Source organism: Lupinus angustifolius, chromosome LG14 (assembly GCF_001865875.1).
Source record: "Lupinus angustifolius cultivar Tanjil chromosome LG14, LupAngTanjil_v1.0, whole genome shotgun sequence".
Taxonomy (NCBI): Eukaryota; Viridiplantae; Streptophyta; class Magnoliopsida; order Fabales; family Fabaceae; genus Lupinus; species Lupinus angustifolius.
Window position 1 is genome coordinate 1,728,433 of NC_032022.1, and position 24,196 is coordinate 1,752,628.

The 24,196-nt window shown below is 29.0% G+C and overlaps 3 protein-coding genes across 3 annotated transcripts; all 3 read right to left on the reverse strand.

Annotated features, from left to right (window-relative positions):
* LOC109326530 lies at positions 380 to 993 on the reverse strand. Its single transcript, XM_019559224.1, has 2 exons — positions 896 to 993; positions 380 to 720 (listed from the first exon to the last, which is right to left on the reverse strand). Exons 1-2 carry the CDS (start codon positions 960 to 962, stop codon positions 452 to 454), a joined length of 336 nt encoding a protein of 111 aa, XP_019414769.1. The 5' UTR covers positions 963 to 993; the 3' UTR covers positions 380 to 451.
* On the reverse strand, positions 11,216 to 13,377 carry LOC109326306 (homeobox-leucine zipper protein HAT22-like). The gene is made up of 3 exons (XM_019559005.1): positions 12,506 to 13,377; positions 12,145 to 12,224; positions 11,216 to 11,474 (listed from the first exon to the last, which is right to left on the reverse strand). Exons 1-3 carry the CDS (start codon positions 12,848 to 12,850, stop codon positions 11,216 to 11,218), a joined length of 684 nt encoding a protein of 227 aa, XP_019414550.1. The 5' UTR covers positions 12,851 to 13,377.
* LOC109326109 (glutaredoxin-C4) lies at positions 19,806 to 22,262 on the reverse strand. The gene is made up of 4 exons (XM_019558773.1): positions 21,988 to 22,262; positions 21,017 to 21,090; positions 20,177 to 20,275; positions 19,806 to 20,072 (listed from the first exon to the last, which is right to left on the reverse strand). The coding sequence occupies exons 1-4, from the start codon at positions 22,149 to 22,151 to the stop codon at positions 19,990 to 19,992; spliced, it is 420 nt and encodes a 139-aa protein (XP_019414318.1). The 5' UTR covers positions 22,152 to 22,262; the 3' UTR covers positions 19,806 to 19,989.

The following is a 24,196-nucleotide window of genomic DNA, read 5'->3' on the forward strand; positions in this document are numbered from 1 at the left end:
GTTTAATAGTTATTGGAGGTTCAAAAATTGTCTTTTGGAAAAACATTTTACATTGCCGATTTAAAACTAAACAACTTAGTTTCCGCATATCTCAATATTGGACTCTCTAATACTAAATTCTCTAACAAGTCCAAGATATAATTAGGGATGAATGTGATGAAGATATACCAAACACCATGATACCCCATATCGGGCTTCATATGTTTTAGGCATGCAAAAATAGTTTCTAATAGGTAAATTCTAATTATAAATTAAGCAAGAATTATAGACGTTTGCTTTACCATAATCCAAAAGTTTGACATATATATATATATATATATGTATATATATATATATATATGTATATATATATATATATATGTATATGTAATCTAAAGCAATAATCACATTATTATATACAACATCACCAACCATATACCATATACCATATACTATATGCTAAAGTTGTAAATTATGTTTTATGGGAAATCCAAAAGAAAATGCTCCAAAAGGTTGATCTATGCTTGTTGATACGTTTGGGAAGTTTAAAGGTGGTGGTTCTTGGTGTTGCTTCCAATTTCTCAAGCTTCAAGCTTATGCTTAATATGTTCCACATAACCTCAGCATCTTTGTATCCACACATTTGTACATCATCTCGAAGCTTAAGAATCCCACTTGCTCCGCCGCAATCGCCGCCATAATCACCCATACTACCACCATTCCCTCCTCCACTAGCCCCACCTGCTCAAATTTTGATCAAACTAGTTGATATGAATGAGTGTTTGAAAGAAATAAAGACATAATAAACATGCAACTTTTGGTATAAGATTAATAATTAAGGATATATATGATTTTATTAATATATTGTGATGAATGAAAAATGGAGAATTGTAGGAATGTAGGGTAGAAGAGGAACTAGATTTGCGAAGCTTGAAACGGGTTGAGAATGAATTCCAAGTTCTAAACTTATGCCACCAATTCATCTTTCAAGTCTACGTAGACTCTTAGGTGTACAAGATTATATGTGAATGGGATCATTTATATTTATACCGTGCATAGTACCTGGAATTGGATTATATTTTCAGAACTAAATCAGTTGAGTAAAATATTTTAGAGAATAAATTAGGTGAATGAAAAATATACTATATTCGTATAGACATCGGTATAAAATATAGATTAAATTATACTAACACTATAAGTTTTAGTGAAATTTCATAAACTACTCATATATTTTATGCACTTACACAAATTTCATGATACATACTCATCCATTTTCTTAAATCTAATGGACCATAAAGGTTAAACTTAAGAGTTATTTAAGATTTCTCTTTTTTTCTCTCATCATTTATTTCACTCACCATTACGTTACGTTGGATTTAAGAAAATTGATGGTTGAGATTGAGTATACTATATATATATATATATATATATATTACTTTGACTACCTCTGCATGAAAGATAAGTGTAATCTTTTAAACAAAAATGGATGAGAAATGTAATTAAGTTAAACAAAATATGGTATATTGTGGAGACAAGTCTAAATAGTATATGAGTCTATATCTCTTCAATATTTTTAGTTTGTTATAATATAGTATAAGAGTGATTTAAACAATATATTAGAATTATTGATGCATTTTATAACGAACAAAAAATAATGAACAAACATCGACTTTTATATTATTTCAATTTGTTTAATTTATACAATATGCTATATTTTGCTTAACTTAATTACATTCATCACTATTTTTTGTTTAAAATATCGCACTTATTTGTCAGGCATGGATATATAATGTAATACATGAATACAAATATGGGTGATCTGTATAGGTACAAAAAAGAGATAAGTGATTTATATAATTTTACTAAAACTTAGAGGATGTCAATATATTTTACGGTAAAATATAACATTTATTTATACTACTATATAAATGTAAAACATGTCTAAGGGGTATATAGGTAATTGAACACACGTGATTTCTATATCCAAACTTTACCCTTGCTACTATATAAACGCAAAATATATGTAAAGGACATTAAGATAATTGAACATGTATAATTTCATTTAATTCTATTTATATACTTAAATGATGGTAATTTCATTTGTCACTTATACAATGCAAACAATTTTGCAATAATTGGATGCAAAAAATGATCAAGAGGTTTATATGATTACTTTAGGTTACTTATGTTCTTTGAGACACTCAAAAACTAAACAACTTAACCTCTTTATGTCTTATATGATTATATCATGTTCATCTTTGATCCAATTTTTCAGATAAGGAAGATCACACTTTTGAAAATGTATCGAAATATAATTAAAAGATACTTACTTAAAAGATACTTCTTTTCTAATAATTTATATCATGTAGAGATTCTACGCTCAATCCAAATTATACTCAAAATTATAATGTCATGTATAATTAAATATTTAAACAAAATTATGATACCATGTTCTCTAAAATAAAATATATAAAAATTAAATATTTAATACTTGAAAATAAGAATGTGGGTCGACAGATATAAAATATTTGTTGTTATACTAGTATATATAACAAAAGAGTACGATACTCTCTCCCTCTTTCTGTAATTTTTATTGTAATATAATTTTAACTATACTACACATAATCATAAAAGTTGTTAAAATATATTAATTTAATCTTATTTAATATGGTAATTTTTTTGTATAATGAAAGATATTCCCTCACCCTAATTAATAGTCGTAAAAACAACAAACTTTTAATTAATCTCATTTATAAAAATTATATACTTTTACAAACAACTGGAGTGACTCAAAAGATATAATAACAACACAATAGTAAAAAATAACAAATGATTCATAAAAGGTATAAAGAATAATCAAAACTTTCTAAATAATAGTAAAGACGAATGAGATAGTGCATCCATAAATAAAAATGATATATTGGGTCCATAAGAATGAGGCATATAGAGAATATATGAAGAGAATAATTATGAATGGCACCGAAATCCATAGGAGGTGCAAGGCGTCTAGTGTTGGAACATTTCAGCAGAACACAAGACCCCAAAATTGTGCTTGGCTTTGTTTGATTTTGAGGTTTTGGCTCTTGTTCCACTTCTTAATGTGGCATTAACGTATTGATATGGGTTTTGTTTCGGCTACTCTTGTCACCTTCCATCAATCCTCTTAAATGGTCCACGTTTGTATGCCACACTCATGACTCCTTAGTCATGAGCTGTATATATGACCACATCTTGATTTCACTATTTCTACATATATATTTTTTGGGTGTGTGATTACTCCTCTCAACAAGTGTCACTCACAAGAAACGAATTCTTCATCTTTTGGTCTATATAAGGTATTTCTATATTTATTAAGCACTTAAAACTAATATGTACATATTAAAAAATATATAAGTAGTTATAATTGTAAAGTTTATCAAAAAAAATATATTATCCTTCTAAAACTATATATTCATTTGTTGTTATGGAAAGTGGGGTTTTATTAAAATAGTTATGAATTATTTTTTGATCGGGAAAGATAAAATTATTTATTAAAAATAAAGAGAGTTACAGATGTTTCGAAAGTAAGAAACAAAAGATATAGACCATAAGTAATTTCAAGTCAATGTCAAAACAATTTAACTCGTTAGAAATGTAGTCTATTTAATTAAAAGTGTATCTGTCTCTCTAATTGATTCAAAGTCAAGATTTGATTCTAGTAGATTCAAGAATTTTCTGTAAAGACAACATGATAAAGTTAAAAATTAAGTCATTCATAGAAAGCCAAATAGTTTAGGTAGTGACTAGCCAGATGACACTCCAAACTTTTGAATAACACATGTGAGGTATGATGCCCATGTGAGTAGTAAAATGATGAATATGATGAAAAGGTGGAAAAATGCAGATGTTCAACCAATTATAAAGAAGATGTCAGACTGAATAAGTGAGAGTACATGAAGAGAAAAAGTGGTTGTTATTGAGAGTATGATGGTGATTAGTATAAACAAAAATGTTATAAGCTGATCTGGCTGAGTACTGTTTGGACTTGTTATGGCGCTACTCTCACGAATCAGGTGTATTTTTCTGTAACCCAACATATCGAAGTTCCTGCAAAAAAAAAAAAGTTTTAGTTAGTTCAAGTTCCTATTTAAAAATTTGATGTCTCTAGGCTAAATTCCAAACCTAATTAGTTTTTCCCGACTAACTTCCTAACTCGTTGACATTTCCACCGTGAAGTAGACTAATAGAATGAAGTCTTCTAAACCTACTAGACAAATTGGCAAGACCAATCCAATGGTCATGTTAGATTATTTACATAATATAATTATAAATGAATATAAGTAGTATAGATTATTTTATGTTACACAAACTTTTATTTTTGAACAAATAAATATAGGGGAAACAATCAATATCAAGTTTCTTCAATATAGTTTGGAGTTTTTAAATTTGAAATATTGAAATGAACCGATTGTCACTGTTATCTTCGAGTCAGAAACGTAATCCACATGGCAAAATGACAATTTTGAATAAAGAATTAAGCATAATTTATGAATTCAAGGGGTTTTATGGAAACATTAATGATATAATTAAGAGTGAAAAAAATAAATGGGTTTAAACTGAAAGAATTTACCTTTTTATAAGTATAACACCCCAATTCACATGTGACCTCACAAACCCATGAATATACTGAGTGTGTCACCCACTAGCTTAAATACCTCATGCAATATTTTGTTTCCCACAAATAGGAGCCTTATGCGACTCAAATTCATGACCTTAAGGACAAATAGTCATTATTCACATAAGTCGCTACCATTTAGCGCATATCTTTCTTTTTTTGTAACACCCTAGATCTGACATCCAACCTCCTAGGCTTATAAATATATTAAGCGTGTCACCCACTAGCTTAAATACTCATTGCAGTATTTTATTCCCCACAAATGGGAGCCTCACACAACTCGAACCCGTGACCTCATGGATAAATAATCACTTTACCCATCCTTAGCTTAATAACACGCTCAGTGTATTCATGGGCATGTGAAGTTGCATGTCAGGACTGAGGTGTTACAATAAACAAATATATTAAAATGAGTATCAAGGGTGTCAACCCAATTACAATTTATAGAAAAGATCACTACATGTAACATGGTCAACATTCCATTGGGCAAAGGTGTAAGAAAAAGAACCTAAATTTCTAGAAAACCAAAGCCAAAATCTAATTTAGATAAATCCATAATATGAATGAAGCTAACATTCCTCTCCCTAAAAAATTATCTCATTCCTCATATTCCAAATAGAACAAATAACAGTAAACTACAACATTCTCCACAAAGATTTACTTTTACTTTTACTAATTTTACACAAAGATTCATGAACCTAAAACAAATTCACAATTGTATTCGCCAGGATAATCTAAATTTGGAGTACATTCCCCGACAACGGTGCCAGAAACTTGTTGAAGTTTTTGTGTATGGCAAGTGAAGCATATCGTTCAAGTAACAAAATCGGTAAATACCACGATATCGTCCTCATAGAACAAATTAGATCTATATTATTTTCTAAAAAAGTAGATTGAGTACATATGTACAAGGATTTGAATTGATGATGTTCATTGAATTGATTCAATCTTCAATCTTTAATTAATGTTTTTATTTTTGTTTTTACAGTAATTCTTAACGGCTACAGGGACGGTGACCCGAACTATGTGAAATATCTTAATTTTATTATGCACTTAGATGATTTCTTTGACTGAGGGTCACTTTGAAGAATGAACAATTGTTGATGTTAATTTTTTTGTTATTGTTTGTCTTTTGGATGGTTGTGCAAACTCCACTAGCATTGTTAATTTTTACTTCTATTTTGAGCATTGATGAACATTGTATTTTGGCAACATATATAACTATTTAATTTATGGTAATCTTGAAATTTTTGCATCTGTTCTACAATATAGCTCATCAAATATTCCTCGTGTTGTATTAATGTGTGTCTATGCTGTTTAGAATATGTGTTGTTGTGTATAATTAGTATGATAACGCCAATGTATAACGATGTTCGTTGGAGGAAGCATTGTTGTATGTATGAAATACAACAACATCAGTGTATGCGTTGTTAAAGCATGTCAATATTTTACTGCGCTTAAGTAGACAGCCCTCAAAAACGCTATTATATATCTAAAATGTACGCTTTTGAATTACAACTCTAGCGTAGTGAAAAGAGAAATTCACTAAATGGATATGACAGCCCAACATATATAAAGAGAAGGGATGGGTATCCTCTCCTGGAAGTGCCACTACTCGATGAGAATTGTTACATGTGGCAAAAAAAACTTCGGCGACTACAATTTTAAGTTACTTTTCAATAAAAAATTTAAAATTAAACAATCACTTTCTCCTCATATTCTAGTATTGGACTCTCTAATATCTGAGAGTAGCTGGATAAATGAGAAGATAAAGATAAGTAATGAAGACTTAAATATAAGCTTTTTAATAACCCAACTCTTTTGAGAATTTTCTACATGCACCAAACTTCTTTAGAACTTTAGTAATGGAAATATAATCAACAATAAGGTAAATAAAGCATATTTGTAGTTTAGAGACATTACTCCCCTTACAAGATCCATCAAGCATCTACAAGTAGATTTTCTAACATGAAGATAACCAATCACACTTGTTCCTATGTAGCCATCATCTAACATAGGTTGGTAGCTCCCAAATCATAAACAAACTCTTGAGGTGCCTCTAAAATACTTCACTACTTGTTGGTGTTTATTACAAGTAGATTCATCTCTTCTTTCCCCTTTTCACTTGTAGGTAGAGGTTGGAACAAGATAAGCTTAGATATGAATAACCTTGCATGTATTCCAAACTTAAAGCCTTGACTTATGAGTTTGGTATAAGACAAATTTTAAGGCATGCTCTTACCTATTTTAAAACTTAACCTAAGCTAAGCCTATTTAGTGTGTGTATTCAATAAAATAAAAAAATAAGCTTTCAAGTATAAAATGCCAGTAAGACATAAACTATAGATACACCAATAGGCCTATATGGATAGATAAGTCAACAAAGTCTTTATCTATAAATTTACCAAGAAACCTTGGCGTATAAATATGTCAATAAGGCTATAGTTTAAATATGCAAATAGGCATTAGCCTATACACATGGCAATTTGATTTCACATTCATATTAACTAAAACTTAAAAGATAAATATAAATAAGTTATCAGAATTTTAACATTCCAAATCATATAATAAGAGTTTTCTATACAAAATCTATAAGTCATAAGTCATGTGTATAACTTTTATTTAAGATTCATTAATATTTAACATATGAATGGTACATAATGAATTCACAATGAAAAAAAAAGCTACATTGTTAATACATAGTTGTGAGAACCGGATCGTACTAGACGGTCCGACTAGTCTGATCGTAGTTGAAAATGGCTTTGGTTTACAGTCTTAAACGAATAATGGTTAGACTATTTTGAATCGGAGAAATTCCAGTCTGACCGTGTTAAACCTAGTTAAATCGGATTAACCCGAGAAGTAAACCGGGCAGTTCACTTAAAAATTAAAAAAATAGAATACTACTCTCATATTTTGTTTTACTCCGATCCAAAAAAATATGAAGAAATGTCACTTCAATATAATTATACATGATTATTAATTATATAAAATTTTACATTTATATATAATTATATATTCTTAGATAAAAACTATTAATTATATATGAAATTATCTAGTTAAACTGGACGGTTTAACTGTTTAAACTGATTAAACCTAATACGTGACATTTTCCGGTTTGATGTCCGGCTCGGATTTCATAACATTGTGTTAATATGTAAATATTAAACTCATGACAAAATTAATAATATCACAAATGTATTTAACCTAATATTATCCAACAATAGAATAATAATAATTGAAGGCAGTGTTGCTAAAACAGTACCGATTATCAAACCGATCAGGGTACTGGTATAGTGGTACACTGGTTCAACCCATGGTTCAGTAATTAAACCGCATACCAGTTAAACCGGACATACCTACTTATATTTATATATATAAAAACCTATAACAAAAAAAATTCCAAATAGGTAGATACTCAAATTTATAATCCATATTTATAATCTACTCAAAATTCACATAAACAAACAAATTGAAGTCTTTAACAAATTCAAAGTCTAAATTACAAAACATATATCAATCCAAAAGTATCACTTAACAACCGCAAAATATAAATAAATGACACAAGTTCACAACTCACTCTACAAAACAAATAAATTTAGAGTTTTAACATTTAACACCAAGGAGTCAAAGTTGTCTCATATCGATATTATATTTTTCCACCAAATCCTATTTTCAGACACTACTCCAAGATTACACAAATGTCACTGAGATTACACACGAATGTTAGGAACCAAAAGGTGTAATCTATGTATGCCATGGAAGCATGTGCCTTGAAGTGTTGAAGAAGGGATGGAAAGATGGGTCACCTTGTAATGGGTTTTTAAGTTCTTAAGTTTTTTATTTCAAAAAAAAATATGTGTATAAACCGGCCGGTTTAGTAAAATATCGGCCGGTTCATCGATTTTGACCTGTTTTTGACCGGTTTCGATACTTGATCGGTTCAACACATGTACCGTACCGGTTAGGGGTCTAGTTCACCGGTTTTCTGGTTGAACCAGCTGGTACGAAATGGTTTTTACAATATTAGTTGAAGGGAATGTAAGGCGGCATTCGATCTTCTTGTATCGTATTAGGTCAAATGTTAAATGTTTGATTCCTAGAAATGACATTTGTTGAAAAGAATAGTTACACACCCCCGAAATGTATTAATTTCTTACTCATAATATGAGAAGATATCCTTTAACTATCTCACAAAAATAATTTCAGTGATATGCATGTGTGAGAGCCTCTTTTAACTTTTATTATGCCATTATAATTATATAATATCTGTACAAAGCTCTAAAGAAGGTTTTATTCAAACTTGATAGCATTCATAAGACTTTTATGTGAGGGAATAAAAAGGTATCAAATGAATAGCTTGGGTGTCATGGTCAGAGATCTGTAGAACAAAATCTCTTGGTGGCTTTGGTGTAAAAGACTTATCTTTCTTCAATGATTCATTGGTGGGAAAATGGAAGTGGAAAAGAATTCAAAAGATAGATTCATTATGGGTGAAGGTGATAAATTACAAATATGGTTATGAAACATTGATGGCTACTTTGAATTCAACTTCAAGATGGAGGGATTTAGGAAAAGTGGGATCTTCACAAGGGCCTAGTCGTGGTTTGATGCGAAACTTTGGAAGGAATTTGGAGATAAAATTTATATACTTTTCTAGTTTGACATTTGGTTTGGTCAACAGAGCCTAAAAGTGGCATTTCCTAGGTTATTTTTGCTCGCATTTCATTTTTATACCCATTTCCTAAAATTTATATACTTTTCTAGTCACGGAATGTAGTTATTGGATTAATGATCACTGGACTTGAAAAGTGCATGGAGGAGAAATTTACTTGCTAGGGAGGAGAAGTTGGTCATATATATAAGTCTTGATTGGCAATTGCATATATATAGATCACTCTTCTTAAACATAAAAATAAATTAAAATATAATTTTAGTCCTTTAACTGATAATAATTTAATTTAAAATATATTATTTAAACCACCTAAAGTATAAATTCATGTCATTTTTAGAATATTGTCTTAGTGTGAGTGGATGAGGAACTAATATTTTTTTATATCTGTAGTTGACTTTAGAATCTTCAAAATCTAATTTACAGACCAAAACTATTTAAAATGGGTATAAAAATGGTTTTTGTGTTTTGTCCTAAAAAATGAATTGACAACTTCAATAATTACGGAGATGATAAAATCTTTTATTTTCATTACCTCCTCTAAATTATGTGAGCGTAGAATTTGGATGCGACAATAAATATAGGTGTTAGTGATCAATTTAGATCGGTTTTTAGGCAAAAAGTTATTTGATCTGAATATATAAATATTATATGGTTTGGTTTGGTTAATTTACATTAACAAATCCAATCGGATCCAAAAATTTATATGTAATTTTGATCTCTAGTTTGGTTTGTTTTTTTTAATAAAAAATATCAAATCTAACATAATTTTATAATGTATGTCAAGTTTACATAAAAACATGTCTATTTCAAAATAAGGAGTTTAATTTTTTCTCAAAGTGTCAAATTTAAAAAAAGATCAATAAATATACTCCAAGACTCCTCATATCAAATGTGATACATGTATTTATTTGAACATTAATAATATTTATTTAAAATAAAAATAAGAATGACAACAAAAATAATAACAAGGGGGGAAATAAAATATCATGAAAACAACACCAAGATCACACCAACATAATTTTAATAATAAGAAAAACTTAATTAATAAGTTTAACAATTAAAATATATGGAAAATGTAAATTTTACATTATCATTGTAGGATTAATTAAATTTTAAAATAAAGTAATATTTTAGTGAATATGATTTCAGTATTGATTCAATCTAGTTTATGAAATTGGAACCAAAAGTCGATCTAGACCATCGTTCTTCTAAAAACCAGTTCAATATAATCCTAACAGTTTTGGTTTTTTTGCTGTTTCGATTTCTATGGACTGGTTTTTGGTTTTTTTTTATCGCTCTGGTTCTGAACACCCCTACAAGTAACTCGAGTATTATAGACTAAAATCATAATTTTTATATATAAGAAACTAAAATGAGAGATTATTGTAACAAAAAAAAAAAGATTACTACATTATCCTAAGTCAAACTATCTTGAGTCAAAGTGAGTATTAAATTCTTTTAGCGTTTAATTTACTCTTATTATAACCTCCTAACAATGAAATTGAATATCATCAAATGGCAAACAATTATGAGGATAGAAAAAACTGATTTCCATGCCTTTAAAAACATTATGTTCCATCCAACATATAATATATCCGAACAAAGACTTGAGTTTCAACCATTTAATACTTATTCCTTTTTCCATTGTCCATAACGCGACTTCATTTAAAGTGAAAAATCATAGACAATTAAAGAAAATGAAAGTGTTAATCTAGATTAAGTTGTAATTTTTAATCAACAAAAATATGCACATGGCCAATATCTATGTTACCCCAGTTCTATATAATATATTAGATATGTGGGCACAGGGATATTTTTGTATTTTTATATGATTAATTAACTAATGATGTTTGATACAGAAATTTCAATATCATTAGTCAAATTATGAGCTCCTAAGTCCTAATACCCTATAATTCAATGCTGCTTTGGAATTTGTGATTGTTGTTATTATGGACCACATCACAAATAACAACATTGTTTCCTTCATTGGGCTTCAATAGTTCCTTGCAAGATGAACATGTAGTCATGGTTGCAACTTGAGAGAGTCTAACTTTTAGGGCACATAGTTCCTGTAATTCCTTCTTCAACCTTAGGTTCTCATTGGTTAGTTTTTCACAACATTTCTTCAAGGACTCACAATCTACTTCTGTTTGTTTCAGCTTGGTCCTGAAAATTCAATATATCACCACCAATATTAAGCATAGTGCACAACAACAAAAATGTTCAATCTTTTAGGTTTAGTTTGAGAGTTGGATTTTGGAGAGGAAGAAAGGGAACGGGAAGGCTTATGAGTCATCTCACAAATGTATTTCATAGTCCACAACAACAAAAATGTTCGATCTTTTAGGGTTAGTTTGAGCGTTGGATTTTGGAGGGAAAAAAGGGAATGGGAAGGCTTATGAGTCATCTCACAAATGTATTTCATAACTCTCAAACTTTCTATTTCCCTTCCTTCCTCTCCAAAATTCAACCCTCGAACTAATTCTTATAGTCTAAACCAAGGTTTTTAGTTTTGGTTTCGGCCATAATTATGGTCGGTGACAACATTAAGGTTTTGGTTTATGACTCTAGAAATTTAACATTACATCACAACCATAATTATGATTGCATCAGACAACTTTAGACACAACATGTAGTTCAAAGTTTTTAGAATCTAGGCAACTATGACTTTGATTTAAAACTTTGCTCTAAACTAAAATTTAGTAAGAAAAGGAACCAAATACTAAAAAGTTTAAAATTGATGAACAAGAGGAAAAGTCTAACAAGGAGATAAAACCAAAATTGAACACCCCTAGAATGAAAATAATGAAGTTATTAACACAAGTCAACAACATACCTTGCTCTTCTGTTCTGAAACCAAACTTCTACTTGTCTATGCTTTAAATTCAATTTCTCAGCAAGTGCATGTTTCTGAGCCTGCATGTGTGGAACAAAAACTAACCCATTAATTTCCTTTACCTTGTGGCTAGAACCATGCAATTAGCCTCTAATCAAATAACACAAGTTCAGAACTGATAAATAAATATATTTGTAACATAGTATTAAATTATTAATCAATTATAGATATACTATAACTCCCCAACAAAAAAGAAAGAAATAATATACCATATGGTACATATGCATTATGAAAAATGAAATGGAAATAGAATTTTAGAAAAATGAGAATAAAGATTAAATGTGTTGTATGAATGAATTACCGGGCTAAGAGTGTTATGCATATTGAAACTATTCTCAAGCATAGCTGATTGCTCCTTTGTGAGCCTCAGTTTCTTTCTGCTACCATTCTTGTTATTGGTCATGTTATCATCACTCTTGGAATTTGGATCTTGGTATTCTTCATCATTGATTCTCTTCAAATTGAACTCTTTTACCTTATGATCATCATGATTCACATCAATGGCTTCTCCTTTTGGATAAAGGTCAAATGTTAGGTCCATGCAAGGAACATGTTTGTGAACTTTCTGCTTCTCCTTTTTTGGCACATACCCTCCAATTCCTAACCCTAGACTTAGACCAAAGGTGCATGGTTTATCACCTTCCATGGAAGAGAATAAGAAAAGAGAGATAGATAGAAATGGAGAAAATTTATCTAGAGTTCTTGTTTTTGAAAGAGGTGGATTTAATACAGATTTTACTATTGGAGTTTGGTCTTAGTCTTAAAGATATTCAATTGAAAAAATCAGTTACTTTGAGACCTCTTGTTTTTATCAGAATAAAAAAATTGCATGGAAATTATAGCACTCATGAGGACTTGTACATTAAATGCAATTATAAAGTAGGGGGAAAATAAAGAATTTATGAATACTCTTTTATGTTGTTACTTTTAAGTTTTAACTCAAGATTTTCTTTTATTGAATTAGTTATTTTCAATTATAAAATTAAAAACTGTTTGACCAAAAATAATGATAAAATAAGAATAAGAGACTAACATTGATTAAGCAACCAATGTAGAAAACTTATATTTACATTGGGAATATGTGTATTTTAAATACAAAATTTATGAGTTATAATTTTCAATGCAAATTTTTATTATCTTAATTCATTAATTAATTTTCTTATCCCAATTAATCACAACAATAAGAAATAACAGTAATTATAATAAGAGTCATGTTAATTAGTCTCTTATAAATATTAATAAAAAAATCATGATTATTTTTAGAAAAACTTTTTTTCCAAAATTCTTTGATCAATTTTCATGCAAACTTTTTCTTTCAGTACTCCTTCCTTATCATTCCCCTTAATAATAAACACAACAAGAAACAAAAACTCAACCAAAGAAGTAAAAACATATATTTTATAAGTTAGCTTTTAAAGGGATAAAGAGAAAGATAAGGTTAAGAGTCATAAAATATATATATAAAATAATTACGAAATTATTTTTCTTCTTACTTCCCATCCAAAACTAAATTCATAAATAAACACTTAAAATTTTGATTCCTCCTATGAAACCAAAACTTCCTTAATGATAGTTCCAAATTGTTAGAGCTAGTTACTTGACTGTTTCATTCACAACACTTTCCTATGATAGTGCTCTGTCATGTCAGGTGGGTTCCAAAATCACAATTTCAATCATGTGTTACACTACTAAGTCTTTTCCGTACCTTTATATCTTACTTGTACTATAAGATTTTTGTACAAGAATTAACGATATTATCTCAAAAAAATGTTAAATAATTTGACACTATTTAAGTTTGTAAGTGATTTATTAGTCACTGATTTAATAATTATTCTCAATCACTACAAATATATGTTATAAGTGAATTTATTATAAAAATAAGGAGTTACAAAATGTAAATGATGTTATCACTATTTAAGAGTATCTTTAGCTAATATCATAAAAATATTTGTTAGACAAAAAATGAAATTTTTAATTGAAAAGCTAAGTCTATTAATTATTGGAATATTAAATTGTAATTTTTCAAGTAGGATTTTTTATGGGGAAATAATGTATGCATTGATTGTGGCTTATTCATCTATCATTTATATTTGATCATCATTGACATACCTCCAAATATTAGTAATACAAATAAATAATAGATAATGTATTGACTATATATAAATTTGTATATTAATAATATATAAATTTGTATATTAATAATATATAAATATTGCACTTTGTTATTATTTTAACCGGTCTTCTTGATGCATCGTTTAACATTACAATGTTTAACATGACTAGTGATATATTATTCTACTAAATCTTTCTACTCATAAGAAAGTGACAAATGTTACTTGTAAATCAATCATTAATAAATAAAACTTGTATGGAGACGTATACAACACATCATATTTAGTGACATATGTATTTATGTTTTTTGGTATTATCATTTAGGACTAAATTTTAATTAATGTGTTGTTAATATACATACGTCTACACATGAGTCTTTCTTTCATTAATAAACGAAGTATCAATATCATTTTATAACATATGTCACTTGCTCCTGGGTATGGTGATTTATAATATGATTCAGTAAAAAAAATGATTTATGTTTATTATTGTTGAGATAAATAATCCCAAAAATGACTATAGCTTCAACTCAATTCCCCATATAGGAAGGGATAATTATATTGATTATTGAGTGATTAGATGAGGTCCATATGAGGGGTCATTTTAGTGAGTTAGAATGACATTAATTTTAGAGTTATTGGTATAGCAACTGATTAGGTGACATAAATCCAACCAATTAATATTATTGTAGGTAAATGGGGTACTGTTTAAGCATTTCTAGTGATAAGAGAATCATTTAATTATGTGCTTCAGTGATTATTATTGAGGTTGGACCAAACTTATATTTAGTATTTCTATATGTCAATGGCTGAATGTTCAATGAAAAACTGTTCAATGTGATGACACGTTACCCAAGTGCTAAGGCAAAGAGACCCAATAGCAATACTAGTAATACATTTTTTTACACTCTTTTATGATTTCTTTTATCATTGGTTCAAGAGGAAGGTTATTAGCAATCATAAAGGTATCCTTTAAAATAATTATCTTCAATATATAATAAATATATATATTATATTATGGATAAGTACTTGTTAAAAGAAAATATTGTGTTCTACCTTATTTTTTAGACCAAAACTATTATGTCACAAGTATGTGTTATTTTATTGAAAAATCATTAAGTTATAGTAAGTGTTTCAATTAAATGATTTTCTTAAGATCAGCCCTGAATGTATTGAAAATGTAAACATCTTACTTCTCATTGTAATAAAATTTAACTTCTTAATTATTTAATAAAATTATAATATTTTATTTCCAAAAGTCAGTGGTTTAATTCCTATGAGCGATACTTGTTGGAAGACAGTTATGCACCATAATATTGATTGGTTTCTTATCTTAAATTGGTGAAGGGATAATCTCTATAGTAACAAAAAAACTACTTATCCTTGACCCTGAGGATTGATGTTAAGAAAAGCAATTTTCAAAATTATTTTTTTGACCAATTAAATTGTATGGCACATATAGTGATATACACTTACGAAAGTGAGTATATATGTTGTCCCACTTTTTGTACCATTTTATGTATTATTATCTTTGATTGGTTGAAAACAAATTATTTAAGTTAAATTATAATTATTAAATATTTTTCTGACCAATCATATCTCCTAGCACATTGAGAGGTACAAAGGAGTGGGACAGCAGATGTGAACCCCTTATGAAATGATATATTTGATCTCCTTAATTAGAATTGTCGTGGGTGCTTGAAATATGTTATTATATTAGTTTCACATTGTTTAATATTGGAATAGAATAGCGTAATCAATGTCATATATTATACTCAAGTCCTTTGTTATAAGATGCACCACATTGAAACAACTAATAGAAATACCATATTGACATTTGGGCCTATAAGTGTATTAGGACTTGTAATTCTTATTCTACAATAATATTTTGGTAGTTGTTTGGCGCTCCCAGAGACATAGGCACAATTAGCTGAACTCCGTCACCAAATTCTGTTGCTTATACTTTTTCTATTTATTTTAAGTACTTTATTTAATTAATTATGGACAATGTTGCATAATAATCGCTTTTATTGCACCAATAAGAAATTATAATCATTTACCTAGCACGAGGATCAAACCTATTGTTTAGCTCCATGGACAAAGTTTTGTGATGTGTCAAAATAAAATAAAAAACTCAATTGATAGTTTAAAGGAAAATAACTTATAAGCCAATCATAAATCTTTGGTATATGGGTAGAATGTGAAATGGGAAATGTGATTTTGCCATCTTGGAGTTAGTTTTCTAACCCTGAGTTTTTTGTTTTTTATTCCTTGAAAATTTGTCTTAGGAGAGTTAATACAATCATGAGTTTATTTGTATTTTATATCTAGAAGTACACTTAGTGATGTTATCCACATTATTAATCAACTAACGATAAGGGCTAAAATCAAATTTAAAAAAGATTTAACGATCAATATCAGACAAAAAAAGTTTTTAAGTACTAAAACCAAAACTGAATCAACATTTAAGGACCGAAAATGTATTCAAGTCTTTATTATTAGTTGGAATATCCGTGTGGGACTCATTAAATGGAGAAAGTTGTACTCCATCTAACAAAGATGATAAATATTTATAAAAAATATTGTTCTAAATTACATTTTGATAATAAATAAAGAGAAGGTTGAAATTTGCAAACTATAATCCATAAGTGAGTTATAAATGAAAGATACATTTAATTATTAACATGATAATTGGATGATTTGTTTTACAAATGGTAGAAAATAATTCCATGAATGTAAGTTACAGAAAATGTAGTATTATTAAACTAGACTAAATTGACTGGCCCAATCCATAATTAAAACCTAACCGGTTCGAGTTGCTTATTTCATTAGCCATGAATCAAATTCAGTATGAACAATTCAATTTGGTTATTTTGCTCATTAAATCAATGACTCGGTTTATCGGATTAGTCGAATCAATCATCTTTTATAAAATAACATAGAAACGACATATTGTGAGGAAAATAATTGTGTTTTCAACATATTTGTGGTTATTGCAATTTTATTTGTCATTTGTTATCTTATGTTATAATAAAACCTAATTTGTTTAATTAAAATTTAAATTTATTGTCCGTTTTTATTGTGGTCAACCTATATGTGACATTTTGTTGTATAGTGATATTTTTAAATTTGAAATATCAAGTTATTAAATAATGTTAGGTGATATAATAAAAGTTTTTAAGGTAATTTGGTTTAACTGATATAATCACTCACTCACTAGTATGTCGATTGACCTAATAACTCGTCAAATCGATAAATGATCTAAGTTTAATAACATTGATTAAGTGGTCTAAATATATCATAATATGACAAGTGATTGACATCAGTACCATTTATATAATCGAGATAAGTAAAATATTTACTATAACGATACAATATACAATTTTTTTTCTTTCAGGGTGTGCATTTGCAAACCCTAACATATGAATGCCTCCTTCCCTAGTCGCATTTACCTCTTAAGCAATACTACAATAGATTTCATTCATATGTTATTTCATCTCCAACTTTATAAACTATAAACTGCTATTAGGGTCAGTTCTTCCCATTGTTATTGCTTTTATTATTTTTTTAATTTTATTGTATTATTAATTATTATTACATTTATGATTTTGTTTAATATTTTATTGATTGTAGTTATTATTGTATTATATTATCATATAGATGATGTATGATAAAAATAAACGTTCAATAAATGGTTAGTAAATATAAGACTAGCAAAGGCCAGTTGACCAAAAAATATTGGATTCAAGTCTCTAATAAATAACAATAAATGAGACCAAAAAATATATCTTATACTTTCACCATTTGTATGGAATATTTTTTATTCAAAATTTATTATACAATTTCTACATAATTAAACTATTTTGATAAACAATGCGTATTCATTTTTATTTTGCCAACATAATTTGTTTTGTGCCTCAATTTTTTCCAAACTCATGCATTCAAATTTCATACTCTTAAATATTATTCTCTGAACTAGGATCCAAATTTTTTTCACATCGATTCTATAAAATGTTAGAATCAATGTTGACTACTATTATATCAATAATTAACAACTCTCTCATATCCTCATAACACTTGTTGTCTTGAATTCCGTCCTTTTCATGATATCATGTTGCATGGCAATCCTAATTAAGTAGTTGGATTGGATGAATTTGGATTAGAATTATGATTAGATGGAAAATTATCAATCAAATTATATAAAATACATTAAACAATATTTTAAATTATTCAATTCGTTATATATAAATTAAATGAAGGCAATGAAATAAATGAATGGAAATCCATCAATCCATTTTCATGGATTGGATAAAAGAATATATAATTTATTTGTTTCTTAATTTGTTTTAAAATTGAACTTAATCACTTTTCTCAAGAAGTCGGTCAATTTCAAAAATCACTTTTTTAAGAAAGACTTAATTAAAATTACCTTTTTAAAAAAACATGTGTCTACAAAAATCACTTATTCACAAATATTTTTTTTTTTAAAAACATTTTGTTTGAAATCATTTTTTCTCTCTAAAAACACATTTTTCAAAAAGACACTTTATTAAAAAAAAATTCCATAGTTAATTTATTTTTCTTACACTCTTTGGTTTCTCCAATTTTTTATTCTTTTGGACGGATGAATATATTTATAAATATTCATTAATTATAATAAATGAATTTGAATACAACTATCATTAAAATTATCTATTGAATTACTTAAATGAGTGTATATAATTTATCCAAGATTTAAATGAATTGTGTATAATTTTGTTACCCCATTTCTTTTTACTGTTTTAGTTGTTTTATGCGTCATGGCCTAAATCCGCTAAGGCAACCAATTAAATATTATTATGCTTGTTGGTCATAATCACACGATATCTCATATGAACAAAGATTTGTCATCTCAAGTCATGTTCCATAATTTCTCTCGCCAAATGATAGTAAAGCAAAAGCAGCATTAATAATAAATATTTAAAATCTGTAGTTGACATGACATATTTTTATTGGCGCGACACAAAATTTGAGATAACAGATCTATGTTCCTCTCTGTAAATTAAATTTTCGAGGGAAATGAAAGAAAGTGGAAAAATTGAAAGTCATCCGACAAGTATATTTTGAGCTCTAAAAACCTTTCGTTTTTAGTCATTGCCTTCAATTAATCAACTCACAAGCAGACTCTTAGTAACAAGCTTGATACGAGTTGGATAATATATGGGTAGCATAAGCTCTTATTATATGGTATTTGATGCCAACGTTATTCAGCTATGAAAGTATGAGAGAAAATATTGCACTATCATATCATGTTCATTTCTAACTCGGTTCCTCGTAAGATAGAAAATAATTAAGTAAACAAAATACGATATATCAACAAGATAATTCTATCATGTTGGATCAGCTATACTGAAAAAAGAGTGCAGGTTTTTAGACTCAATATTTAAGCACCATCTTGAGTTAAACAAAGAAAATTTTCACACCAGCAAAAAAACAATGGATTCTTTCTAGGATGAACAGAGAGGATTCAATAATCATTCCATATTATTAGATTTGGAAGATAAGATGAAAATTCGAAAGAACAAATAGTGAGAAGGAAAATATAAGCCTATTACACTTGAATGTAAAAATTCCATACTTCTTGCATAATACAATCTAGGCTTCTGAGTAGAGTTCCCCTTATCAATAATCTGATTCAAAGATCATCATGATTCTTTTCCTCTGTTTCGATTCCTAAAAGTTTAGCCAGACGTCCACTCTCGTAGGCTTGAACGGTATCTGGAAATCGGTCAATCAACGAGTATTTCAGGGAATTTTAAGGAGAGTCATACTTTAATTGAAGGAAAAGGGTTTTTTTTCTTGCTAAGAAAAGATTTACTTACCATCTGAGCCTCCAAGGTGCTTTCCATTAATGAAAACTTGTGGCACGGTACGCCTCCCGATAATATTATTCAAGATATCCTGAATTTTTGAGCCATCATCTGCAAGAAAGTAGTAGCACTATTCTCAGTAACATTAATCATCCATTACCCCTTGAGGGCTTAACACAATTACATGACAGCTTAAACATGCTATCAAGAAACAGTTTCAAGCTAACCTCCCTTTCGATGGGTTTTTCTACCTCTCTACACTACACCGATACTTAAGGGTCCATTGGCGAGTTGGGTTTTGGAGCACACTTGTGAGGAAAGGCTTCAAAGACATGAAATACACACTTGTGAGATTACTCTGAAACCTTTTTTTCTTTCCCCTCCGAAGCATAACTCGCAGACGGACCCTAAGAATTTAAGAATAGAACTTTCTTCTTCCAAAACTTACACTGCTTTTATTTGTTCCCTCGACAAAGCTTTTTGTCTCAGAAATACAAACATTAGGCAGCCGCCTATTACTAATCAATTCCTTCCCCTACACACATGGCAGACGAGAGGAAGGTAGGGGAAGGAATTAATTAGAATATATAAGGGAGGGGCAAGAAGAGAGGAAAGGCGGGCAAAAATCGATAGGAAAAAGAGGAACGAATTAGGCTAGACGAGATTGTGTGCATCTTCAGAACTCCCGACTCATCTTTTATTTTCTGCATTTTTCTGTTCTCCTAACAAGTAACGAGCTACTCTCCGATTATTGTTTTTATCAAGTACCAGTTCCTATGCCAATGGTGAAGCTACATCAAAGAAAGGCGAAAATATTCATGAAAGCAAAGCAAGTAAAAGTTTTCAGTATACCTCTCTCATCAAGCTCAACAACATATGGCACTTGGTTCAACTCTTTGAAAGCAGCTTTTGCTCTTTTACAGTACCTAAATATCAGCAAAAAACAGAATAATGAATATCCTTTATATCATCATTTTATGGGTTTTCTTTTCCTGTGGAAGAATAACAATTTACTAGACAGAGTTAAGAAACACTAAGAACAAAAGGAAAGAGCAACTAAGAACAAAAGGAAAGTGGGATAAAAGATAAAACATGAAAACAAAGTTGTGTTTTAATGAGCAAATACAAAGTAGAATAAGGAAAAAATTAATAAATGGGTCAATTTGATGTAAGCCCGTAATTGATTTTTAGGGTAAAATTTAATAAATGGGCCAATTTGAAATAAGCCAGTAAAATTGGTTTTTAGGGTTTTGGTGGTGTGGCCTCGATAGCAGTCATCAGCGATTCAAATTGCGGACTGCATCACATGATTTGGCCATAATATTGCGGTTGTCGCAACCACATCACACCACAATTGTGGTGTGACACCGAATCACAATAATTCGGCCATATCAGACCGCAATGCTACCACATCGGACCGCATTTGGTCCGCATCGGGACACATCAGACCGCTGGTATCGAGACTCCAATTGTGGCCGCATCAAGCTGAATTTTCCCACAGTCGCGCGCAACTGTGATCACAACCGCAATTTAAAACCACAACTGAATCCTTTTTATTAAGTCCAGGACATTCAAATCAGTCACTAAAATCCATCTAAAAAAATAACCAAGAACACAAAAATTGAATTTAAACCACCTCTTCCACCCTCATTTCATCAGATCCAATCCAACCCCAACAAAAAAAAGAAGAGATTTTTCACTTCTAAATCTAATCAACATGCATAATTATAAAAAGGGCAAGTAAAAAAACTAATGAAAACAATGAATCACAAGGTTCATGAAACAAAACAGATCAACGTAAAGAAACAGAAATTGGTACTTACGGGCAATAGGATTTGGAAAAGATGACAATTTTGTGGGAAGAGATAGTTTTGTCAATGAATTCACCAACAGATGAAGAAGTAGAAGCATGAACAAAGTGAAGAAAACAAGTTGATAAAGCAATTATAGCCATTGTTGTAACCATCATTCTCGTAGATGCAACCATTTTCACACTTAGATCAGATCAGCAACCTCGTTTAGGAATTTACAAATCACAACAACAATGGGCTTTTCTATGTTTGTTCTTTTGTTTTATACAAGGAAGAAGTTTCACCGTTGATTTCAATCTTATCAGCAATTATCAGCCGTACGATGTATACCTAGGCAACTTGACAAAGAAGGAAGAAATGAGATATAGAAATAATTGATGTTTGATATGATATTAGGAAAGAATAGAAAAAATAAAGCAAAAAAAAAAACTTTATATCATTCATGTTTAATTATTATTGACTTTTAAAAATATAAATAAATTATAAATAATATATTGAATGTGCATAAATTTTTGCGGTCTATTCACACTAGTACCTAGCTCATTCTCATCCATATTGTCAATAATATTTATTTCTAGTCTCTTTTATTTTATTTTTCAAGTATAACTTTAATATTAATCCTTATTTTAAATATAATTGATATATTAAATTGAGTCATTAGCAAAGTCCAACATAACTCCTATTAGAAAGAATTTTTTGACACGTGTCATCATCATCTCATGGAAATAATATGTTTGTGAAAAATCTTGTGATGACAAGATTCACTTATGTAATAATCTTTGTAATTCAAGCTACTTGGTTGACTTCGGCACAACACATATGGGCTTTAGGTAATAAAACATTAAGAAGAGAAAGAGAATAAGATGAGAAAAGTTGTCGAGAAATAATATATTTTTCTTTTTTAATTTAGGGGAGAGTTTAAGGAGAGATAATAAAAATGGAGAAAATGGCAGGATCTACTATTACAAATCATATCTCAAATCATGTGTCAAATATAGAAATAAAAACTTAAAAAATAATGAATATTTAATTTTTTAATTGACATGTTTTCGTTAATCCGAGACATAATTTGGAACATCAAATCTTTGTTTGGGGAAGAGTGGGGGAGAAAAAAACATTTCTTTCTATTAATTTTCTATACAAACAAACAACACTAAAATGTATTTTATTTCTCTTCTTTCTTTTTTCCCACTTTCTTACTCATATCTTTCTCTCTTCTTATTTTATCTCTTCTTAGTGACAAAATAAGAAGTAGCCTATAACTATAAGCTATAATGAAGTAGTGAGATACCCTTTATAGGTTGAAGGTAAGGTTGTTACACCAAAATCACATAAAGCTATTGTTATTATAAGTGAAGTGAAATAAGATAAACAAGAAAACAAAATACAAAAATATAGGATACAATTGACTTAAGAAAATTAGAAAATATTGGTTGCTACATCATCTTCATTCAAAGATTCATATTAATGAAAATCTACAAATCCCCTACATGTACTTACAGTAATGAGAATACATATTCTATACAACTTTCAAAATTAAGCTTCTATTTTTTAATTAGGTAAAGTTTGTAGCATAGAAACATTTTTTTGTTTCCTTTACCATCAACAAAGATATGATGTCGCAAACCATGTCCAAAATCTCATCTCATACCAATAAAAACATGACATATTAATTAAAATTTAAATATTCATTTTTTTTTACTTCAACATTATTGATATGAAACATGCTTTAAGATATGATTCGGGACAATGTCTAATTTAATGCCCCAACTAGAAGAGAATATTATTTAAGTATTCAATGAGATTCTCTTAACTACTGGCTTTTGAAGCCATCACATTTTCATTGACATCATTCACTTGTATGGTCAAAAACAATTTCCAACCAAATAGAAATAATTACCACTATACAAGAATAAGTGTTTGAGAGTGATTTTAGTGTAATGGTAAGGTTGTTGCACAATGACAACGAGACTATAAGTTCAAATCCTGGAAACAGTTTTTCCACTTGCTAGGGTAAGGTTGCATACATCTACACTCCTCAAACCCGATTGAGTGTTATCGTGCATTGGACTGTCATTTTTAAAACAAGAATAAGTGTTCAATAGTCATTTGTGTTCAACAAACTTCCATTGCAACTTTGCCTACTAAACTTTGCTAAGTTATTTGTCTTACTTGAAAGAATTGACTAACATGGCTACTATTTGAGCTAAAATGCAATCAA